General features: G+C 50.1%; 1 protein-coding gene across 1 annotated transcript; it reads left to right on the top strand.

The window, feature by feature from the left end:
- Positions 1-2,841: 2,841 nt before the first annotated feature.
- LOC311159990 (uncharacterized protein) lies at positions 2,842-16,551 on the top strand. The gene is made up of 4 exons (XM_084216409.1): positions 2,842-2,974; positions 12,031-13,029; positions 13,161-13,333; positions 14,055-16,551. Exons 2-4 carry the CDS (start codon positions 12,645-12,647, stop codon positions 14,430-14,432), a joined length of 936 nt encoding a protein of 311 aa, XP_084072535.1. The 5' UTR covers positions 2,842-2,974; positions 12,031-12,644; the 3' UTR covers positions 14,433-16,551.
- The last annotated feature ends 1,415 nt before the right edge of the window (positions 16,552-17,966 follow it).

Genomic DNA, 17,966 nt, shown 5'->3' with positions numbered 1-17,966 from the left:
TGTCCTGTCCACCTCCATCACAGGACATGAGCAAGACCAGGGCAGGTTTCTGTAAATTCGTGTGTGGCAAGAAGAAAAACAGGCTTATTTTCTGTTCTGCTGCAAAACCAAGGGGTATTACATAAAACCTGGTATGAAACAGGTTCAGAAAACAAACAAAACCCCAAAGAAAGCAAAAAGGAAGTTGTTCTTCTGTCCACAGCATCTTGTTAAAGGGCAGATTTCTCTCACAGGAGATTTTGTAGTCTACTAAAAGTTCACATGGGTTCAATGAGAAACTGCATTATGTCAAATGAGGACTATTAGTAGACTGTCATGATGAGCTTAGAATCATGGAATCATTTAGGTTGGAAAAGTCCTCTAAGATCATTGAATCTTATTCCAATGCCATTCCCACAGTGCAGCCAAGGTTGCCACTAAACCATATCCCCAGATGCCACATCTACATATTTTTTTGAATCTTTCCAGAGATGGTGATTCTTCCACTGTCCTGGACAGCCTCTTCTAGTGCCTGACTACCCATTCTGTGAGGAGTATATCCCTAATGTCTGTAAAAAACGAGGTTCACTTTCCTGGTAAAATTAAAACAGTTTAATAAAAAGACAGTAGGAGACAGAAATAAAGCAAAGGGTTAAAAATGGCCGGATGCTTGGCATTCAGCCAAGAGCACACTTATCTTTCAAGATATCCCTTAAATACCTTTTCCAGTACATCAGCCTGTTGCATATTCATAGACTCTTATGCATATTCATATTTCTCCATAAACTAGTTTACCTTTTCCAGGAACTCTTTTGCATGGCCCCTGCTTGAGTCCACCTTTTTAGAGCAGGCATGTTTCTTGGCTGTGGTTTTGGTCCATTCTCTTTACCACTTCTAGCTTGGGCCTTGGTCCATACTTTCTTCATGTTATAAATGAGAAGCTTGACTAGGCCAATATTCAAGCAGCAATCAATTTATTAATTAATATGGTAATGTATGAGCAAAACAGCACTGGGTAAGTGGGGGAAGTTTTCCCTCCAACTGCACACCGATGGTTGGGGCTCACAGGTATTTATAGGGGAAGCCATAAGCTTTCTCAGCAGTTTCTGTTTCCAGTTTTTACTCATCAGCAGTTTCTATTCCAAATTTTTTACGTCACAATTCTATACACTATTGTGATTTAGTTTTTCTCAGGATGTGTCCCAGAAAAAACAGTGTCCCAGGTGGTGGTTCGGTTTCCGAAAGAAGGAAGAAGTCTCCCAGGTGGTGAGGGCTAGTCTCCAGATGTGGGTCCACCTTTTGATTGCAAGGACTATAAAGCTCAGAACAGTGATGTCCAGCTTCCCTTGGTCAAAACTATTAATCCTTGAGTTGATGGCCACCTTCCTTTCTCAAGCTGCATGTTTCCTTTTTATATATTCTAAAGCTATAGTTTCAAAGATCCTTACTACAAGAAATATTCTAAAATTATACTTCAAAAGGTTATTATTGCAAAACTCTTTAAGGCTTAACTACAAGCAGAAAGTTCCTGTCAAAAAAAACAACATCCTTAAAGCTTTAATTCAAATGCTCCTAAATCAGCTTAAAACTTATAAAGGTTAATTGCAAACAAAGGATAGGTTCAAAGGCCTTCTTCTTACTTTTCTCAGTTATTATTAGAATTTGTCTTTATAACTGTCCCATGGTTGGTTTCCACACATATTACAATCACAAATACACACTTTGCCTGTATGTACCTGACACGAAACACAGCTTTGTATTTCACATGCAGATGGCAGATGCTGATAGCTGGCATATCAATAGTAGGGTCCTCATTACATGTTCACTGGATGTTATCCTGACCAAACAGACAGTTCACTCCTAACTATATCAGCTACCTCTACTACTAAGTTTTTGTTAATAGCAGAAATAAAAGCAAAGTTATTTTAACATTGTACATGTAGCATCCATCTTAATATTTGCGAAAAGCCAACAATATAATATGTATTTATAGCATATCCAAACAAAACCACCCCTGGTGCAACATGAGGCCATTTCCCCTTATCCTGTCCTGCGTTCGCTGCGAGCAGAGCCTAACGCCCACCTGTCTGCACTCAGTGTTTAACTTTTCTCTCTGTTATGGCAAAGCCATAAAGGCTAACTGATCCCAAAATCCTGCACACCCTTTTTCTCATAATAGCTATCATCTCTCCAGGGGTGGGCAGGTAAGGTCGCTGACCCAGCAATAAAATAATAGTAGTGTAAAAGAGGTTTGCTGCCAGCTGTTAGCTGAAGCAGGTTCCCGCAGAGCTGCGAGCGGCAGGGCCAGCCCCAGGGCGGTGGCAGCGTGTGGGGGTTCTGATCCGCTTCCAGATGCTGGCAGCAGCTGGCAGGACTGAGCCTTTAAGCCAAGCCTCAACGAAGAGAGACAATTTAACATCTCATTTGGGGGCACTAGCAGAGATGAGAACAGCTCAAAGCACGTATCTGGCTCAGTTTCAGAGCGAATGGCCCCGCCGCGGCCTCTGCCCGCTGCCAGCAGCGCGGCTGGCACGGCGCAGCACCATCCATCCCCCCACAGGCACCGAGCCGGTGCTTCCAGGCCCGGAGGGGACCTGTAGGGACGGCAGCGCTGCCTCCTGTGAGGCTTCTCCTCCATCCTCTGGCACGTGTGACCAGCCACACCTGGGCTGTGCTCCGGGACGGGACACACGGGGCTGTGCCCTAAGGTGACGAGGCTCCCGGCCCTGGAGCGCGGCTGCCTCGAAAGGGTTACGCGGAGGGCTCCGCCCTTCCTGTACATCGCTGTCCTCCTGGGTGACCTTCCCGGCAGCCCTTGCTGGCTCTGCCCCAGCCAAACAAAGACGACGGGAGGTTTTCAAACAGCCGCTTCCTTGAAAGTTGGCTGCGGTGGAGCTGGGCTGCGCTGGCACCTGGCTGGTCCCGGCCACCGGAGAACGCGGCAGCGAGTTGGTGCCGTCGCCTGAGAGGACCCCGGCAGCCGTCGGGAGTCCCTGTACGTGGGTGCTCTGCCCATTTGCTTCTGTGCATTGAGCTGGTTTGGGTGCTGGGAGTGGAGCGGGGAAGGATGAGAGGATCTCCCGGCAGTGGTGCGAGCACAGGGAGGGTGCAGCAGGACAGGGCTCCGAGGCCCGCGGCCGTGCGGAGGCTTGTGCGGTGCTGAGGTTCCGTGTCGGAGCTGGGAGTGGCATGCCCGATCTGAAGTGCTGCCTCCAGCCGCTTCTTGAACTCAGAAGCCTGCCCAGCAATTTTCCAGCGAAGTGCAGATTCCTTTAGACACTGCTCATGTGTTGGTGGACGAGCAGGAGATGAAATAACAGAGCTGTGTGAGTGCTGCTTTTGGCTCTTACTTCAGTGCTTTTCTATCCCTTCCTTCCTGCACTCCCAGGCTTCTGCTGAGGCCAGGCCATTTACAGCCACCTCCGCAGGTGAGCTGCTCTGCTCCGTTGCCAGCGGGGTTGGGGCTAATTGTCTCTAAACGCTGCCTGAGGCCGAGGGCGCTTGTCCTGTGTGTTGCGCCGACTTGAAACTGGCGCTTCATTTGTCCTTCTTTTTATTAATTGGCTTTGGGTTGTGATGTGGCGACTACAGAGAGCTCTCCTTGAGGCCCCGGAGATCCAGGTGATCAGTGGGTCATTCTGCCCACAACAACACTGGCATTCCTTTATCATGGTGAGGTGTGAGCACCCTGTACCAGGCATTGCTTAGCATTTGTGGGGATTGCACTGCAGCACTGGCTCAGCCCACAGCCTCTGGATGCGGGTGTTTCCCCTGTGCTGGGAGATCCACAGCCTCTGGATGTGGGTGTTTCCCCTGTGCTGGGAGATCCACAGCCTCTGGATGCGGGTGTTTCCCCTGTGCTGGGAGATCCACACCCTCTGGATGCGGGTGTTTCCCCTGTGCTGGGAGATCACAGCCTCTGGATGCGGGTGTTTCCCCTGTGCTGGGACATCCACAGCCTCTGGATGCGGGTGTTTCCCCTGTGCTGGGAGATCCACACCCTCTGGATGCGGGTGTTTCCCCTGTGCTGGGACATCCACAGCCTCTGGATGCGGGTGTTTCCCCTGTGCTGGGAGATCCACACCCTCTGGATGCGGGTGTTTCCCCTGTGCTGGGACATCCACAGCCTCTGGATGCGGGTGTTTCCCCTGTGCTGGGAGATCCACACCCTCTGGATGCGGGTGTTTCCCCTGTGCTGGGAGATCCACACCCTCTGGATGCGGGTGTTTCCCCTGTGCTGGGAGATCCACAGCCTCTGGATGTGGGTGTTTCCCCTGTGCTGGGAGATCCACAGCCTCTGGATGCGGGTGTTTTCCCTGTGCTGGCAGATCTGTGGTCTGCCTCCTGTTCAGTCTGCCACTCCTGCACTTCTATGAGAGTAGGGGTAGATGTGTGTGTGTGGCTTCAGAGGATACAGCCTGTGTGGCTTCCTTAGAGGAATTGCAGGGTGGGACATTTATCTTCTAAGGACTTGGAAACTTTTCATCCAAATGTGTAGAAACAGCCTTAATTGGAGGGAATTGAGAGAGTTTCCAATGGCTGCATTGTTGAGTAGCTACATAGATTTGGAACAACAAAAATAGGAGATTTTGGGATTTCTCTATGATCTGCAGAAGGGTGTGAATTTAGCTGATATAGGTTTATTAAGCCATCTGCCATAGTTTCTGAACAACTGGCCCTCTCTTGAGGTCTAAGGCTATTCTTGCAGTGCACACTGGTATCTCGGCCATGAAACTGTTTAGGACTTCATGACTGTCTGCCCCTGGATGTGTCAGTGCATACATTTGTATATTTCAGGGCTTTTAGCTTAAAAACTGTGCCTTGATGCTCATTTTCCTGCAACGCTTTCTGTCCCAATGCTGTAGGAATCTACCTGCTCAATGCTAAACTTAGGCAAACGTCTTGGTTTCACCACAAGGAATAAATACTATGTTACACTTTGCAGTGATTTATTTGTTTCTTATCCAGGCATGTAAAAGACTGTGCTGGTGGCATAGCCAGTGTAGCTCTCTCTGCTGGAAGGGCTGTGTCTGTGGAGAGCAGTGATTCAAAGTACATAATGCTTTACAGAGAGGCACAGGTAAAGGCAGGACAGTGAGATACTTGGTATTTAATGTTCTTGTCTGAATACCAAAGTTCACCTTGATGAATTTGTTTAGTGTGAGGACAAAGATAGATTTTGGAGCCAGAATGTGAAATCTAGCCTGCTCCTCTCCCTCAGCCCTCCAGGTGCTCTGTGAAAGCATCTTGTTCCTTCAAGCTGTGGTTCCACAGGTCTTAATATCATGTTTGGATGCTCCAAGTAATTTCTTGATACATACCCGACCTCTACCAGACACAGCATCACAACCATGCTCAATTTGTCAGACCAGGTAAAAATGTTGAGGGTGACCTCTGGGTTTTGGGCTGTGGGACAGTTGATCCAGTGCAAAGCCTTTTGTTCAAGGCTATCAAAGTGTGATTTTATACAGTGTCTCTCCTCTGTGGTGTACTTTCTGTACTGCTCTGGGACCCTTTCACTAATAGGGGAGGATTTTCCAGTATTCCTGATGCTGTTCCCTTTCTCCCCCTCAAAGGTAACAGTACTAACAACACTAATACAGTATTACCCTGTGTTCTTAAACATCCCAACACACTCCTCTTTATCTTTTCACCATATTTCTATATCCTATTTCCCAATGAGCTCCAGGCTGTAGTAGCATTGTCTGAGACAAGGGCAAACTATGTGTACCATTGTACTCACAATTTTTTTTTCAACCCCCAAAACAAGGTCAAAGAAACCTTGTGGAGATCCAACTTTCTTCAGTCTTCACATTCTGCAAATCTTAAGGTATAACCATAAATTTTTATGTTTTCCATATGAGAATCAGATTTTTAAAGTGTGGCCAGGCAGGGGCAGCTCCTCAACTGCTCTGAAAGCACAGCCTAAACATATGAAGCAGTTGTCAGAGCAGGTGATAGAGCAAACTGAGCTATGGGCTCTAAACAGCTCACTTCAAATCCTGGGCCAGACCCAACCCTTTCCCTCTGCCATTCTGATGTCTGAAGTACAACTTGATTAAAATCTTCTTCTGAGGTTATCCCTTCAGAGGGGAGCCAGCATGGCTCAGGTAGCAGCAGCACCATCTAAATTCATCTGACCCATCACCTTTTGATAAAACCTGTAACAGAACCGCTCCTTCACCAATTTTACAAAGAAAGGGTAAGGTACACAGGCAAGGTGGGACGCTGCCTCACTACACTCAGTGCTGCTAGATAATGTTATTGCTTCCATAAGGCTTGGCAAATCCCACAGAACAGTGGCACTGAGTAAAATTGCAGCCTAGGAGAAATTACTGTTTTTCCCTGGCACAGATCTTTCTGCTTTGGCAACATTTCAGCTTTGGACACCTAATACTGTTCATCTTTTTCCGGGCTAAGTTTCACTGAACCACCTTGGCCAGCTCATTGACATTCTTGGGGCTGTCCTGTGCAGGGCCAAGAGTTGGACAAAGAACTATCCATGTCCCTTCCAAGCTGTGCCAGGCAGGCTCTGGAACAGGACATGGAGGGCAGGAAGCCCAGGGGAGGATTGTCCTCCCCATGGACACATGACTGTGTTCAGAGCACAGTTCTCTGCAGGGTGAGGATTTGGGCATCCCTACCAAGCTCACTCCTTCTACAATTCCTTTGCTCTACTTGATACATTTCTTGCTGTCTGAATCTATATCTGAATCCCATGTAAACCAGCACTATCTTCCCTGTGCTTCTGGGAGGTGTTTATAATAATTATTTTCCCCTCCAAGCTCATGCAGAGTGAAAAAGGACTCGTCTTGCCAGGTTTTGCAGCAGCTATTCAGAACACTGCAGGAAAGCAAGAAAACTAAACAAGATGGATGAGTGTCCCTCCCCAGCTGCAGCTGCTCCAGCTTCCCAGGCTGTGCTGGGGGTCTGAGAAGGAGGTCTGGAAATCAGACACAAAGGAAAGTAAGACAAGTGAGACAAGTGACAAGAGAACCTTGTCAAGATGTTGCTAATCACAAGGCCCAGATCTGACAGATTTGGTTTGTGTCTCCTTACAAGGTCCATGAGGATCAGTGTTGCCAAAAGGTCCCTTTTGGCAACACTGAATCCATTGTGAATGAGGTAAACTGTTTCCCATGCCTTGGAAAACCGGCCTTGCACCGTACAAGGAACATTGAAAGGAAAGAGACATAGCCACATCCAACTTTGCTCTACATGATCTCACATGGACCTTCTTAGGGCAGGAGTATTTTGCACTCTGTGCAGCACAGCACACAGCAAGCCCTTAAGCTCAGCATGCTTTGGGATGTTAACAACATGAACTGTCTGTTTTCAATTGCTGAGACCAGACAATGAGCTGTATTTTCTTGCTCTGCATCTTCATGCTCCCTGTGGGTCACAGCTTTTGCTTCTCTCCTTCCTCCCCTTTAATCACATCTGTTGTCAGCATCAGCAGTTTGTCTCTCTGTTGCTCCATCTCTGTACCTGCTGCCTCATGACTTTGCTGTTCCTGAAATAGTGAATGGGAGCTTGTTGCTCTGATTAAGACCATCTGTACCTAAATGCCTACATGTCTCCAAGGCTGTTCCATCTTGTGGTCCAGGCTGGCCACAGGCATGCTGTTGGTGCAGCTGAAACAGCCATTGAGAAAACAGCCTCAGGGTAGCAGAGTGACCTGTGCCATGTCTGAAGGATTAACTCTTCCTTGCTTCACCTCAGCATGAATTCTAGAAGCAGCTTTGCTTGTACCTCCCAAGGATAAAAACTGCCTGTGTCCAAGAGCAGCTGTGAGACAAAAGGGAGAAGTTAATCTTCCCAGAGATGAGTCAGCTCCATGGTCACACAACTGATGTTTCACTCTTGGGGAATTTGGGATTCAAAGCCAGGCAATCAGGGCTTCAGAAGAACTGTGGGAGAGACAGGTGGCAGTGGCTGGGGTGGATGTGTGGCCAGGCAGGCTCTACCCCAAGGACTTGCAGGATGGGGAGGTCCTCTCTCCCAGGTCCTTCACCTCCTGGAGTGGGGGCTTTTACAAGCACAGGAGCAAGTTGTGCAGAGGAAGAGCCTGCTTGGCTTAAGGCTAGTGGTTACACCACTTGGTTTGTAGGAAGACTGAATTCATGCTCTTCCTCTTTTTTAGACTTTAAATCCATTCTGCTCTGAAAGGAAGCCGGAGTATGCTGTCTTCTTTCTCCTCCTCTCCCGAGGCTGTTTCATTTTGTATGTAGCATTATCTGGGCCAGAGCGTAGGGGAACTAAGGAAACAATTGTGGTGATGGGAAGGCTGCTCCAGGCTCTAGGCTGTGTTTCTGTGGATATAGCTGCATGCGGAGTTATGGAATAGAGCATTATCAGTAGTAATACCGGGGTAAAGGGCCTTTCTCAGCTACAGCTAAGTACATAAAGATTTCAGGCATTGCAAGCATTCAGCAGCAGCTGAAGAAAGGGTGGCTAATCTGAAATTTGGACAAATACCTAAACTGGCAGGCTGGAGTAAAATTCCTATTTCAGGTGTGGTGGTGTAACAAGGCAAATGTGTATGTCCAGCTGGCTGTGTAAGGTCTCAAAAACCAACCCACTAAAGGGAAAAACTTGGAGACTGTGGTGCTGCATGAGAGCCCTCTCTGATTGGAACTAAGTAAACTGAGTGATCCGGTCACTGCATCTTCCCCTGGGATCCTCATTCCACTGCAAAACACAAGGGGTGTGGGGGAAAGACACTTTCATACCATGAGAAGCCGTTGCAGCTTGCAGGGGAATAATCTGTGGCTGCAGAATCTGGGTTTGCCAAAGGACTTGCAGCTATAGCTGGAACACAGTGTGACAGCCAGGGAGGCTGAGGCAGGCAGGATTTCAGAACAGGGGACTTTTATTGCCCACACTCAACTCATGGCACCTGGTCTTTGTATGGAAATGCCAGCCAAGCCAACTTTGTGGTGCTGCTCTATTTTAGAAATAGCAAAGGTTGAGTCAGTCCAGATGAGACTGTTTCAGGATTTTCTGGAGGAGATGAACCGTCTCTGTATTCCTGACATCCACAGAAAGGGAAAGTTTTAGACGCAGAGGGTGAGCTCACACAATTGCTGTGAATTTTCTTACACAGGTGGGCTCCCTTTTCCTATCCTCCTGCAAAACCACCACTGGAATTAATTTTTCCCAAGTGGTGTAAGAAACCATTAGAGGAAACATGTCACTCCCAGCCTGGCCCTGGAAAGCGAAGGGAACCTCATCAGTCACAGGTCTAGGAAAATCCTTGAATCTTTCCCTCTCATTGAATTGATTTTTGTTTTTCCTTGTGCAAAAATTATTGGAGAGTAACAAACACCTTGAAGGCCAGGTGAGTGTAAAGATCTCTTTTGTGAATGTGTACGTTGATAAGGTGTGTGCATAGCACAGGCAGCAGCTCCCTGGGGAAAATACCCTCTGGAGAGGGAGAAAGAGGAGAAGGTGATGGACTCAGTGTGGAAATGGGGAGCACATTTAGTACAGGAAAACTGTACTAAGTTTGCAGCAAGGCCTGGATAAATCAAGTTATAAGTAGAGATGGAGCCAGGCCAGGCTGTTGCAAGGGCTGACTGTGGGATCTTATGAGTAGGCCTTCCAGTAGTTGAAGGGAGCTTACAAGGAACATGAAGAGATGCTTTTTACAAGGCCATCTAGAGATAGGACAAGGGGGAATGGCTTCAAACTGTCAGAGAGTAGGTTTAGGTTAAATATTAGGAAGAAAGTCTTCCCTGTGAGGGTGGTGAGGCCTTAGCACAGGTTGACTGGAGAAGCTGTGGCTGCCCCTGGAAGTGTTCAAGGCCAGGTGGATGTGGCTTAGATAAACCTGGGATAGTGGAAGGTGTCCCTGCCCATGGCAGGGGAGTGGAACAAGATGAACTGTAAGGTCCCTTTCTACCCAAAGCATTCTGGATTCCTCAAATCAGGAGAGATAATGAGGTGCTGGAGTGAATCCAGAGAATGCAGTGAAGCTGGGGAAGGCTCTAGAGGGTAAATCTTATGAGGAATGCCTGAGGGAGCTGGGGTTGTTTAGCCTGTAGAAAAAGAGGCTCAGGGGAACCTTACCACTCTGTACAACTACCTGAAAGGCTTATTTTCTCAGTGAACTAGTGACAGCACAAGGATATAGCTTCAGGCTGAGCCAGGGGAAGAGTCTGGTTGGACATCAGGAAAAATTTCTAATTTCTTCACAGGAAGGGTTGTCAGGCATTGGAATAGGCTGCCCACGGACATGATGGAGTCACCATCCCTGGAGGTGTTTAAGAAAAGACTGGATGTGGCACTTAGTGCCATGGTCTAATTGACAAGGTGTTGATCAGTCAAAGGTTGCACTCAGAGGTCTTTTCCAACCTAGTTGATTTCTGTGATTCTGTGATCTTGGAGGAAGTTGCTGGAATACTGTGTTTTATGGAATAGACTCATGTTGCTTTCAGAGGTAACCCTTTATCCCCTACCTGACAGGGGTGGAGTAGCTGTTGTGCACTTTGTCCACCCTCAAGGTGTAAGTGAGCAGGGTTGGAGCTGGTTTTTGACCTGCACTTATGCCTGCGCTTGCCCCTTGCATCTCCTGCTCACCTGCTGGATTCTGACCCCCAGCCTGCTTTGCAGTGTCTTCTCTGAAATGGCTTTTCAGGTCTTGGTCTACCTCTGATCAGTAAACAGATTATTTCAAAGCCCTGCTGCAGAGGCAAGTGCTGTTCTTGAAGGGTTAGGGTAAAGCCTTGAGTATTGATGGTATCTCCATGGACATATATATATATGGACATAGAGCTGTCCATAGACATGCTCTGCTGCCCTGAAGCCATCCTGGCCAAACTCCTCATCCTTCTGCTCCGCCAGCAAATGAAGGGTTCTGAGGGAACACTGTGAATTGGGAATGCTGAGCTTATGTGGGGTCAGCAGGGCAGGGTCTCCCATGAACTTTCCCCAAGCCCAGGAAAGCAGGGTAGGGCAGTGGGATCTCAGTTGAGGGCTGGGGAAGGACTGAAGGGGATGAGCATGTGATGAAGGAGGGATTTGGGATGTGGGCATGGTACACAGAGAGGAACACCTTCAGTGGAGAGGAAGCTGGAGGAGATGCATTGTGGAGTTGGTGCTCCTCCAAGTAGTCTCCTCATCTTCCATGTGGAAGCTGGGTGAAGGCTGCAGCCATGGCTGTTGGCTTTCCTGGCATTTATCTAAATGATGTTTCTGTCACCAGCTGCTCAAATACTCCAGTGTCCTCTGGCCGTGCCTGGAGACACTGTGAGAGGAGGGCAGAGTATATTGCCAGGGCTCAAACACCTCATACCTGTTGTTTTAAGGGGGTGGTCTCTTTGGAGCATCTTCCTTTGATGTGGGGAAGGTCAAGAATTTCTGATCTTTTGCTCTTGCTCTGCAATTGTACTGTCCACATCCAAGGATGTCTGTTTTCCAATATCCACTGCCCCAGCTCTTATCTACAAGGTCCCTAATGCACACAAGCATTGCATGGGGTAGCCTCTAGACATAAAGAGAGATGGATCAACGTAGAGCCTATATCTCTGGAGCTAATGTGTCTTTCTTTTGCCATGGAACAAGTAAGATGCAGAGGGGCAAAACTCCTCTATCAAATTGACTCAATTTCTCCCTGAGGCTGATGTCCAATAGTCTCTGTGCCTTCCTGGCGAACATAACACATTATTGTCTTTTTTAAGATCCACATGTACCTTGGGAAATGTGGTTTGGAAAACGTTCTTATATCACATCTGCTTGGCAGCAGCCACTTGAGGTAGTCTCTAATTGGAAGTGTTTTGCTGCCTTCTGGGAATTCCTGGAAGATATTTATTTTAGTGAAGTGAAACCTAAAAGTATGTCCTTTAGCAGCTGCAGCACAGAGGGTCCAAGAAATGCCTGCAGATTAAGGAATTTGGTAGAAAGTGGAAAATACTGTCCACCATAGTTGTGCAGACAGTGGTACAGGCACGTACCTGGTGTGAGAGGGGAAGCACAGGAAGTGCAGCCATTATATTTACAGTTGTATCTTCTTTTTGAGTGTATTAGTAGTTGCGTTTGCTTCTCCCAAAGGTACAGGACGGTGTTATCTCCAGACCCAAGAGCAGGCTCTGCAGCACCAGCAGTTCCCACATGGAGTTTCTACAGTTCTGCTTGCTGTGACCTTCTGAGCCACCAGGGAAACACAGTGGAGTCCTGCCAGCCTCATGTGATGAACTGTCACTTGCCAGGACTCTCTCCAGGCTTCCCGAGACACTGAGTTGCTGCTTGAGGTGCTGACTGCTTCTGATTCCTCACTGTGCTGCTGGCAGGGGGGGATTGTTGTCCATTTTGGGACACTGGGCAGAGCCAAGCCCATCAGCATCCTCTGTGCCCTTGGCAGACTGGGGGACCAAGCTGGATCCCTCTCTCTAAAGGGGCTCCATGTGAGCAAGGGACAGGCTTGGGGCTGTCCATATTCACTCTGGTGGGAAGAGCCACCTCCTTCACCCTTTCCACTTGTAACCGTGTCACTGCTGGGGATGGCACCACATGGATGCAGAGCAAGGGCCAGCAGCGTGGCAGCAAGGCACTAGCTGAGCCTGATCACCACCACAGGGCACAGAGCTGCCTGGGGGGTGCCAGCATCCCCACCACAGACACACCCCAGGGATGTAGGTGCCGGGCGTGGGAGGAGTCCCGGCAGGATGGGCCGGCTGGATGACCATGCCAAGAGGAGGATCGTGGAGCTGCGCAGGGCTGGGCTGAGCTTCCGCAAGATCAAGAAGGTGCTGGAGCTGGATGACATCCGGGTGACGCCGCAGGCCGTGTACCTCTTCCTCAAGAGGAAGAGTGTGGAGCCGGGCTCAGCGGCAGCTGGCTGGGATGGGGACCAGCCCTGGCCCCCGCTGCAGGGGCATGAGGCTGAGCCCCCCAGGCTGCTGGACACCCGGCACCCTGCACTGCCCACCGGGGATCCTGTGGGCAGCCAGGACAACAAGGAAGGCATCCAGATTGTCAGTGTGGCCTCACTCTGCAAGGACGGTGGGCAGCTTGGGGACACTTTGGCTATGGGGCTGGCCTCTAGGAATGGTAAGGCCTGGCCCCACTGGGGTTTACCATGGCCACTTCCTGGCACTGCTGGGCTCATGAAAGGGCCCTGTTCCCCACTGGAGACCCCCCAGGGGTCTTTTTTTGAGGTGTTTCTCTCTCTGTTGTTGTAGGTGATGACAGCTCCATAGGCACAGTCCTGGCTCCAGGGACTGCTCTGAGGGGCCTTGCCCACCTGCCCCAGCCACTGCCCAGCCGAGGGCAGCTGGTCACACCCCCCACCCAGAACTCAGCTCTGATAGTGAAAAAGAAGACAGTGGACAGGGCTATCCTCCTGCAGAAAAAGGTAGGATGGCAGGATGGGAGAGTCCATGTGCTCCAGCCAGGAGCTGCTGTCATCTGGCCAGCCCTGCACAGAACCCTGCTGCATCTACACCATGTGGTGGGGCAGGCTTCTGAGGGTGAAAGGCTCCCAGAGTGCCCCCAACCTCTGCTAGTTGCACTCCCCAGCATTGCTAACCCTGGCATTTGGCGAATATATCTGGGAAGCCCGTCTGGGTGGGGGTGAGGCCATGCACCCACCCGCCTCCAGCCAGCACTCACTGCTAGCCATGGAGATGCCAGTCACGCCAGGCATGGCCTCCAACTGGCAGCTCCAAAACCTATTTTTAAGGCTTGGTGCCAGCACCATCTCAGGAGGTTCTACAAGCCACCCAAGACTATAAAGCAAAATCCAGGGTATGTTGTTTCTGTCTGTGCAGAGAGCAAACACAAGCCTGGCATCAGCATGGGCAGCCCCGCTGCTGTACAGCAGCACTCACCCAGGATGGATCAGCATGTGCTAACAATATGGTGCACCACGGGCTCTCATGGAGCAGCAGCTTAGGGGCTGGCTGGGGCTGAAGAGCAGCACATGGTGAGGTCTAGAGGTCTCCAGCAAGGTGATGCCTTTCTCTGAGAGCTCTTCTCTGAGCTTTGTAGCTACGTGCAGAATAAATCCCTTGTTAAATGCCATTGAATGGGCAGCTGATAATATTTCCCTTCTCTCCTGCCTCCCACTATTCCAGGTCAAAGACGCCAGCACTCAGACTGCCTTGCCAAACTCTGTGGGTCCAGGAAATCACAGCCTTACTTGCAGCGGACCAGTGCCCCCCAGTGCTCCCAGCTGCCCTGCCATCACCGAGAAGCTGGATGCTGTACAGATGGAGGTGCAGAAGCTGAGCCAGGCCCTGCAGGCAGTGCTGGAACGGCAGAGCCGCCTGGAGCGCCAGCAGGAGCAGCAGCAGCGGCTGCAGCAGGAGGTGCTGATGACACTGCAGCAGCTCAGCTCCACCGTGAGCCACGGCACTGTGCCAGCCACCCAGCCGTGTGGCCCCTTCAGCAGCATGGCCGAGCCCTTGCCCAGCATGCCAAACTTCAGCCAGTTCAAGATGGAGCTGATCTGAGCTCGCACAAGGCCTGTGTGTGCCAGCAGTACTGTGCTAACGGAGCCAGGAGGAAGAACCATCTCTCAGAGGCTGCCCAAGGATTACATGCAGCGCCCAGCAGATAAGGTCCCTTGGTGCCTCATGTTCCCAGCCCTGCTGACTGGAAGGGGCTGCCTGGCACAAGAGGCTGGACAGTGGAAGGCTGAGGCCTTTCTGCAACTATGCTGCTGATCCTGGCTGGCACTGGAGCTGGCTGGGGCCCATGGACCTCAGGAGAAGGCAGTTGCCTCCAAGGAGAAGATGCAGCTAACATGGACACAGCAGGGAGGTGGGACTCCAAGGATACAGGAGGCTTCCTTCTCCTAAGGGTCAATGCCATGATCATCAATCTTGCCCTCCTCTCCACAGAAGCTTGTTCAGTTAAAATCTGTCTACGCCATGGTTCAGAACCAGTGTGGGATCAGTATCTGTGTATTCCCTACCCCTCACCTGGCCAGTGAGCAGGCTGGATCTGTCTGGGTCACTGTCACAATGCATGGAATTGCACAGGGTGCAGAAACCCGTGAGGTGAGACCAGCGCTCCACACACACACAATGTTGCTGGAGCCTGTATCAGCTGCTGCACCATTAGGGATAGATCAGGCTTGTAGGAAACAATCTTTTACTGAGCAGATTCTGCCCTCCTCACTCCACAAACCCAGCAGATCTGGAGTCTGGTATTGCTGCTGCCCGCTGTCTGGCAAGATATGGGCAGGACCATACCAGTAAGAGTTGCACCTGGGCAGGAGCTGATTAACTGTGTGTTCAGCTCTCCTCTAACCGATTTTCCTGGGCAGGATACCCCCCTGGTTGTGATCCCCAGTTGCAAGGGCTCTCCCTAGAGCAGGCTGCTGGTGGTGCAGTGCTGCTCTAGCAGAGCAGGTCATGATGCTGAGAACCCCCTTGCCTAGACCAGAAGGGCACGGAGGAGGCTGATGGGCCCTCACTGAGCAGTGGAGTCCAGAAGGATCAGAGACTGGCCTTGCCTGCCAGCAGGAAAGGTCTGATGGGGGTGGCCTTGGCTCAGCACCCAGTAGTGAATCCCAAGAGGAGGCAGAGCATGTGTCCTTGCTCCACATCAGCCAGGCAGGCTTCTGTCTGCGTGGGCACCACACCGGGGACAACTTGTGCCTATGAGAAGTCCTCAGCCTGTTTCTGAGGTCTCTTTGAGTCCAAGGTCAAAACTGAGAAGGGTAAAAACCAATTGAGGTGTTTGTACATAGAGGCACACACACAGAGCTGTACACGTGTGCACAGATGCAGATGCATGTGGCAGGTCTGTGCAGCAGCCCCAGTGCCTGGGGGAGCTGGACACCTGCTCTGCTGCCCCAAGACACATTGCTGGCCCCAGGGCTGGCAGATCCAGCTGTGCCCAGGAGAACTAGAAGTCTGCTGCCATCTGCCTGCGGTCATTTCATTTGGGTGTTGGTGTAAGTTTGGGGATGTCTGAAAAGCAACAGATGAAGAAAAACCCATGATCAGTTGCTCTGTTCTTTTGCAGAAGGCAGCTAATCTGCACCTCAGGTTTGAAAAGAAGAGGCTGGATGACCAGCACTCAGCAGGCACGGTTCCCTAATGTCTGTTAACGCTTCGGAGAAAAAAGGGAGCAGAGCAACTGCTATTCCCTGGCACATGTACTTAAAACCATGCTGGTTTCTGAAAGAGCTTCCCTAAGTCCGACTTGGGCTATTTCTTAAATTAATAAAAAAAACCCAACCAACCAACCAAAAAAAAAAAATATATGTATACTGGGTTTTCTATTCCTCAAATGTATTCTAAGAACTTTCTTCATTTCTAACTCTTGCACATCAGCACATCCAGTGCTAAAAAAACCCCAGCAAAAATTAATAAAAATAAATCACTTGGGCTGGTTAAATAACCTATCCACTGTAACATTTATTTCAGACAGACGTACAGCCTGAGTGTTCAGCTGCTGTTTGCCTCCTGACCACATTAGGGAACACCAAGTTAGTATTTAATGTGGTGTCATGTTATAACATGGAAGGTGTTTCCCACCAAGGTAATCCTAAAGTGTCTCTCGTTTCCATCCTGCTCCAAGGAAGAGCTCTTCCCTGTGGCCACAGCATCATCTGTTGTGTGCCACATGCCTTCAGCTTTCTGCTCTCCCACCACAGCATGTTGTCAGTACCACTGATGGCCTTTACTCTGCACCTGCTGACATTCCCAGCATCATCCAGGATCTACTGGTGTTATCTCAGCCTCCTGCAGAACCTGCAGTCTGCTCTGTCAGAAACAGAGGCTTTGTGAAAAGGAAGGGACTTCGCTGCAAGAATGAGGAGCAGCATGTTGAACAGTCTGAAGGCAGTGCAGGTGTTCAGCTGAGTAAAAGGAGCAGGTCTCTGTGCAGCAGTTAGAGAGGAGGCCCTGTGGAAGGAGATGGTGGGGGATACACAGCAGATACAACAGTGGTTTCTCACCTTTTGATGAAATAAAAAGCTGGGCCAACAAACAATAACAGGAGCAGGAGAGATCCCATAACAAACAGGGAAATTTCCCAGCCCTGGAAGGAAGCTGAGGGAACAAAGGCAGGTCAGGCATTATAGCCATGACCTTTCCCAGTATGGGGAGCCCTAGGACGTCACACGATCAGAGTCACAGAATGGGTTGGATTGGGCCAGGTTGGGTTGGGTTAAAAGGAACCTTTAAAGGCCATCTAGTCCAGTCCCCTCCCATGGACAGGAACATCTTCCACTGTCCTAGGTTGCTCCAAGCCCTACCCAGCCTGGTCTGGAACACTTTCAAGGATGGAGCAGCCACAGTTTCTCCGGGCAACAACAGGTTGGGCTGTCTCAGCTTCCCACTCTTTTTCCACTGCTACAGCCCTTGTGACACCCCACCTCTAGACAGTTCCAGCCTGGGTGCCAGTAGCTGCTCCCAGCAACTGAGCCTCTGTGTGAGCAACAGGTCCAAAAGCAAGGGCCTCTCCACTGAAGCCCAGTGGCTTGCCCACATGTGCCCTCTCCTGTGGAGATGTCACCTGACCCTGGTCCCAGCCCCACTCACTGTGCAGAAGCAGAGTGCCTCCTACTTACCACCACTGTGTGACATGAATGGCATATTTTTGCGGGTGACACACTCAGGACTGGTTTTCAGAACTCTCCCATCCAAGGAGAAGGGATGGGGGCTGGCCAGGAAACCCTGGAGACAGGTATTGATGGAGTGCTTCTGCTCTGGCTGTGGAGCCCCAGACCTGGCCCCAGACCTTCACCAGTGAGCCCACACGTCATGTGAAGCTCTGCCAAGAAACAACAGTTCATTTTGGGTGGTCAGAAACCCTCTGGTGTCAGGGATCACACTGCTCCCATGACTTTGTGCCCTCCTGCTCCAGTGCTCTTCACCTTTCTCTTCACCCACTGCTCTGAAATCATGCTGCCATGCAGCATCACAGGTAACTTGAGCACATGCTCAGCCTTTCTTTTGGTGACAAAAGGGATTTGGGGTTGTCACCCCACCCAACAGAATACTTTTTACTACACTTTGTACCTCTACCCA

This window comes from Fringilla coelebs, assembly GCF_963513975.1.
Source record: "Fringilla coelebs genome assembly, chromosome: 16".
Classification (NCBI taxonomy): domain Eukaryota; kingdom Metazoa; phylum Chordata; class Aves; order Passeriformes; family Fringillidae; genus Fringilla; species Fringilla coelebs.
Note: the sequence above shows the minus strand (reverse complement) of the source record. Positions and strands in the feature narration are given on the sequence as shown.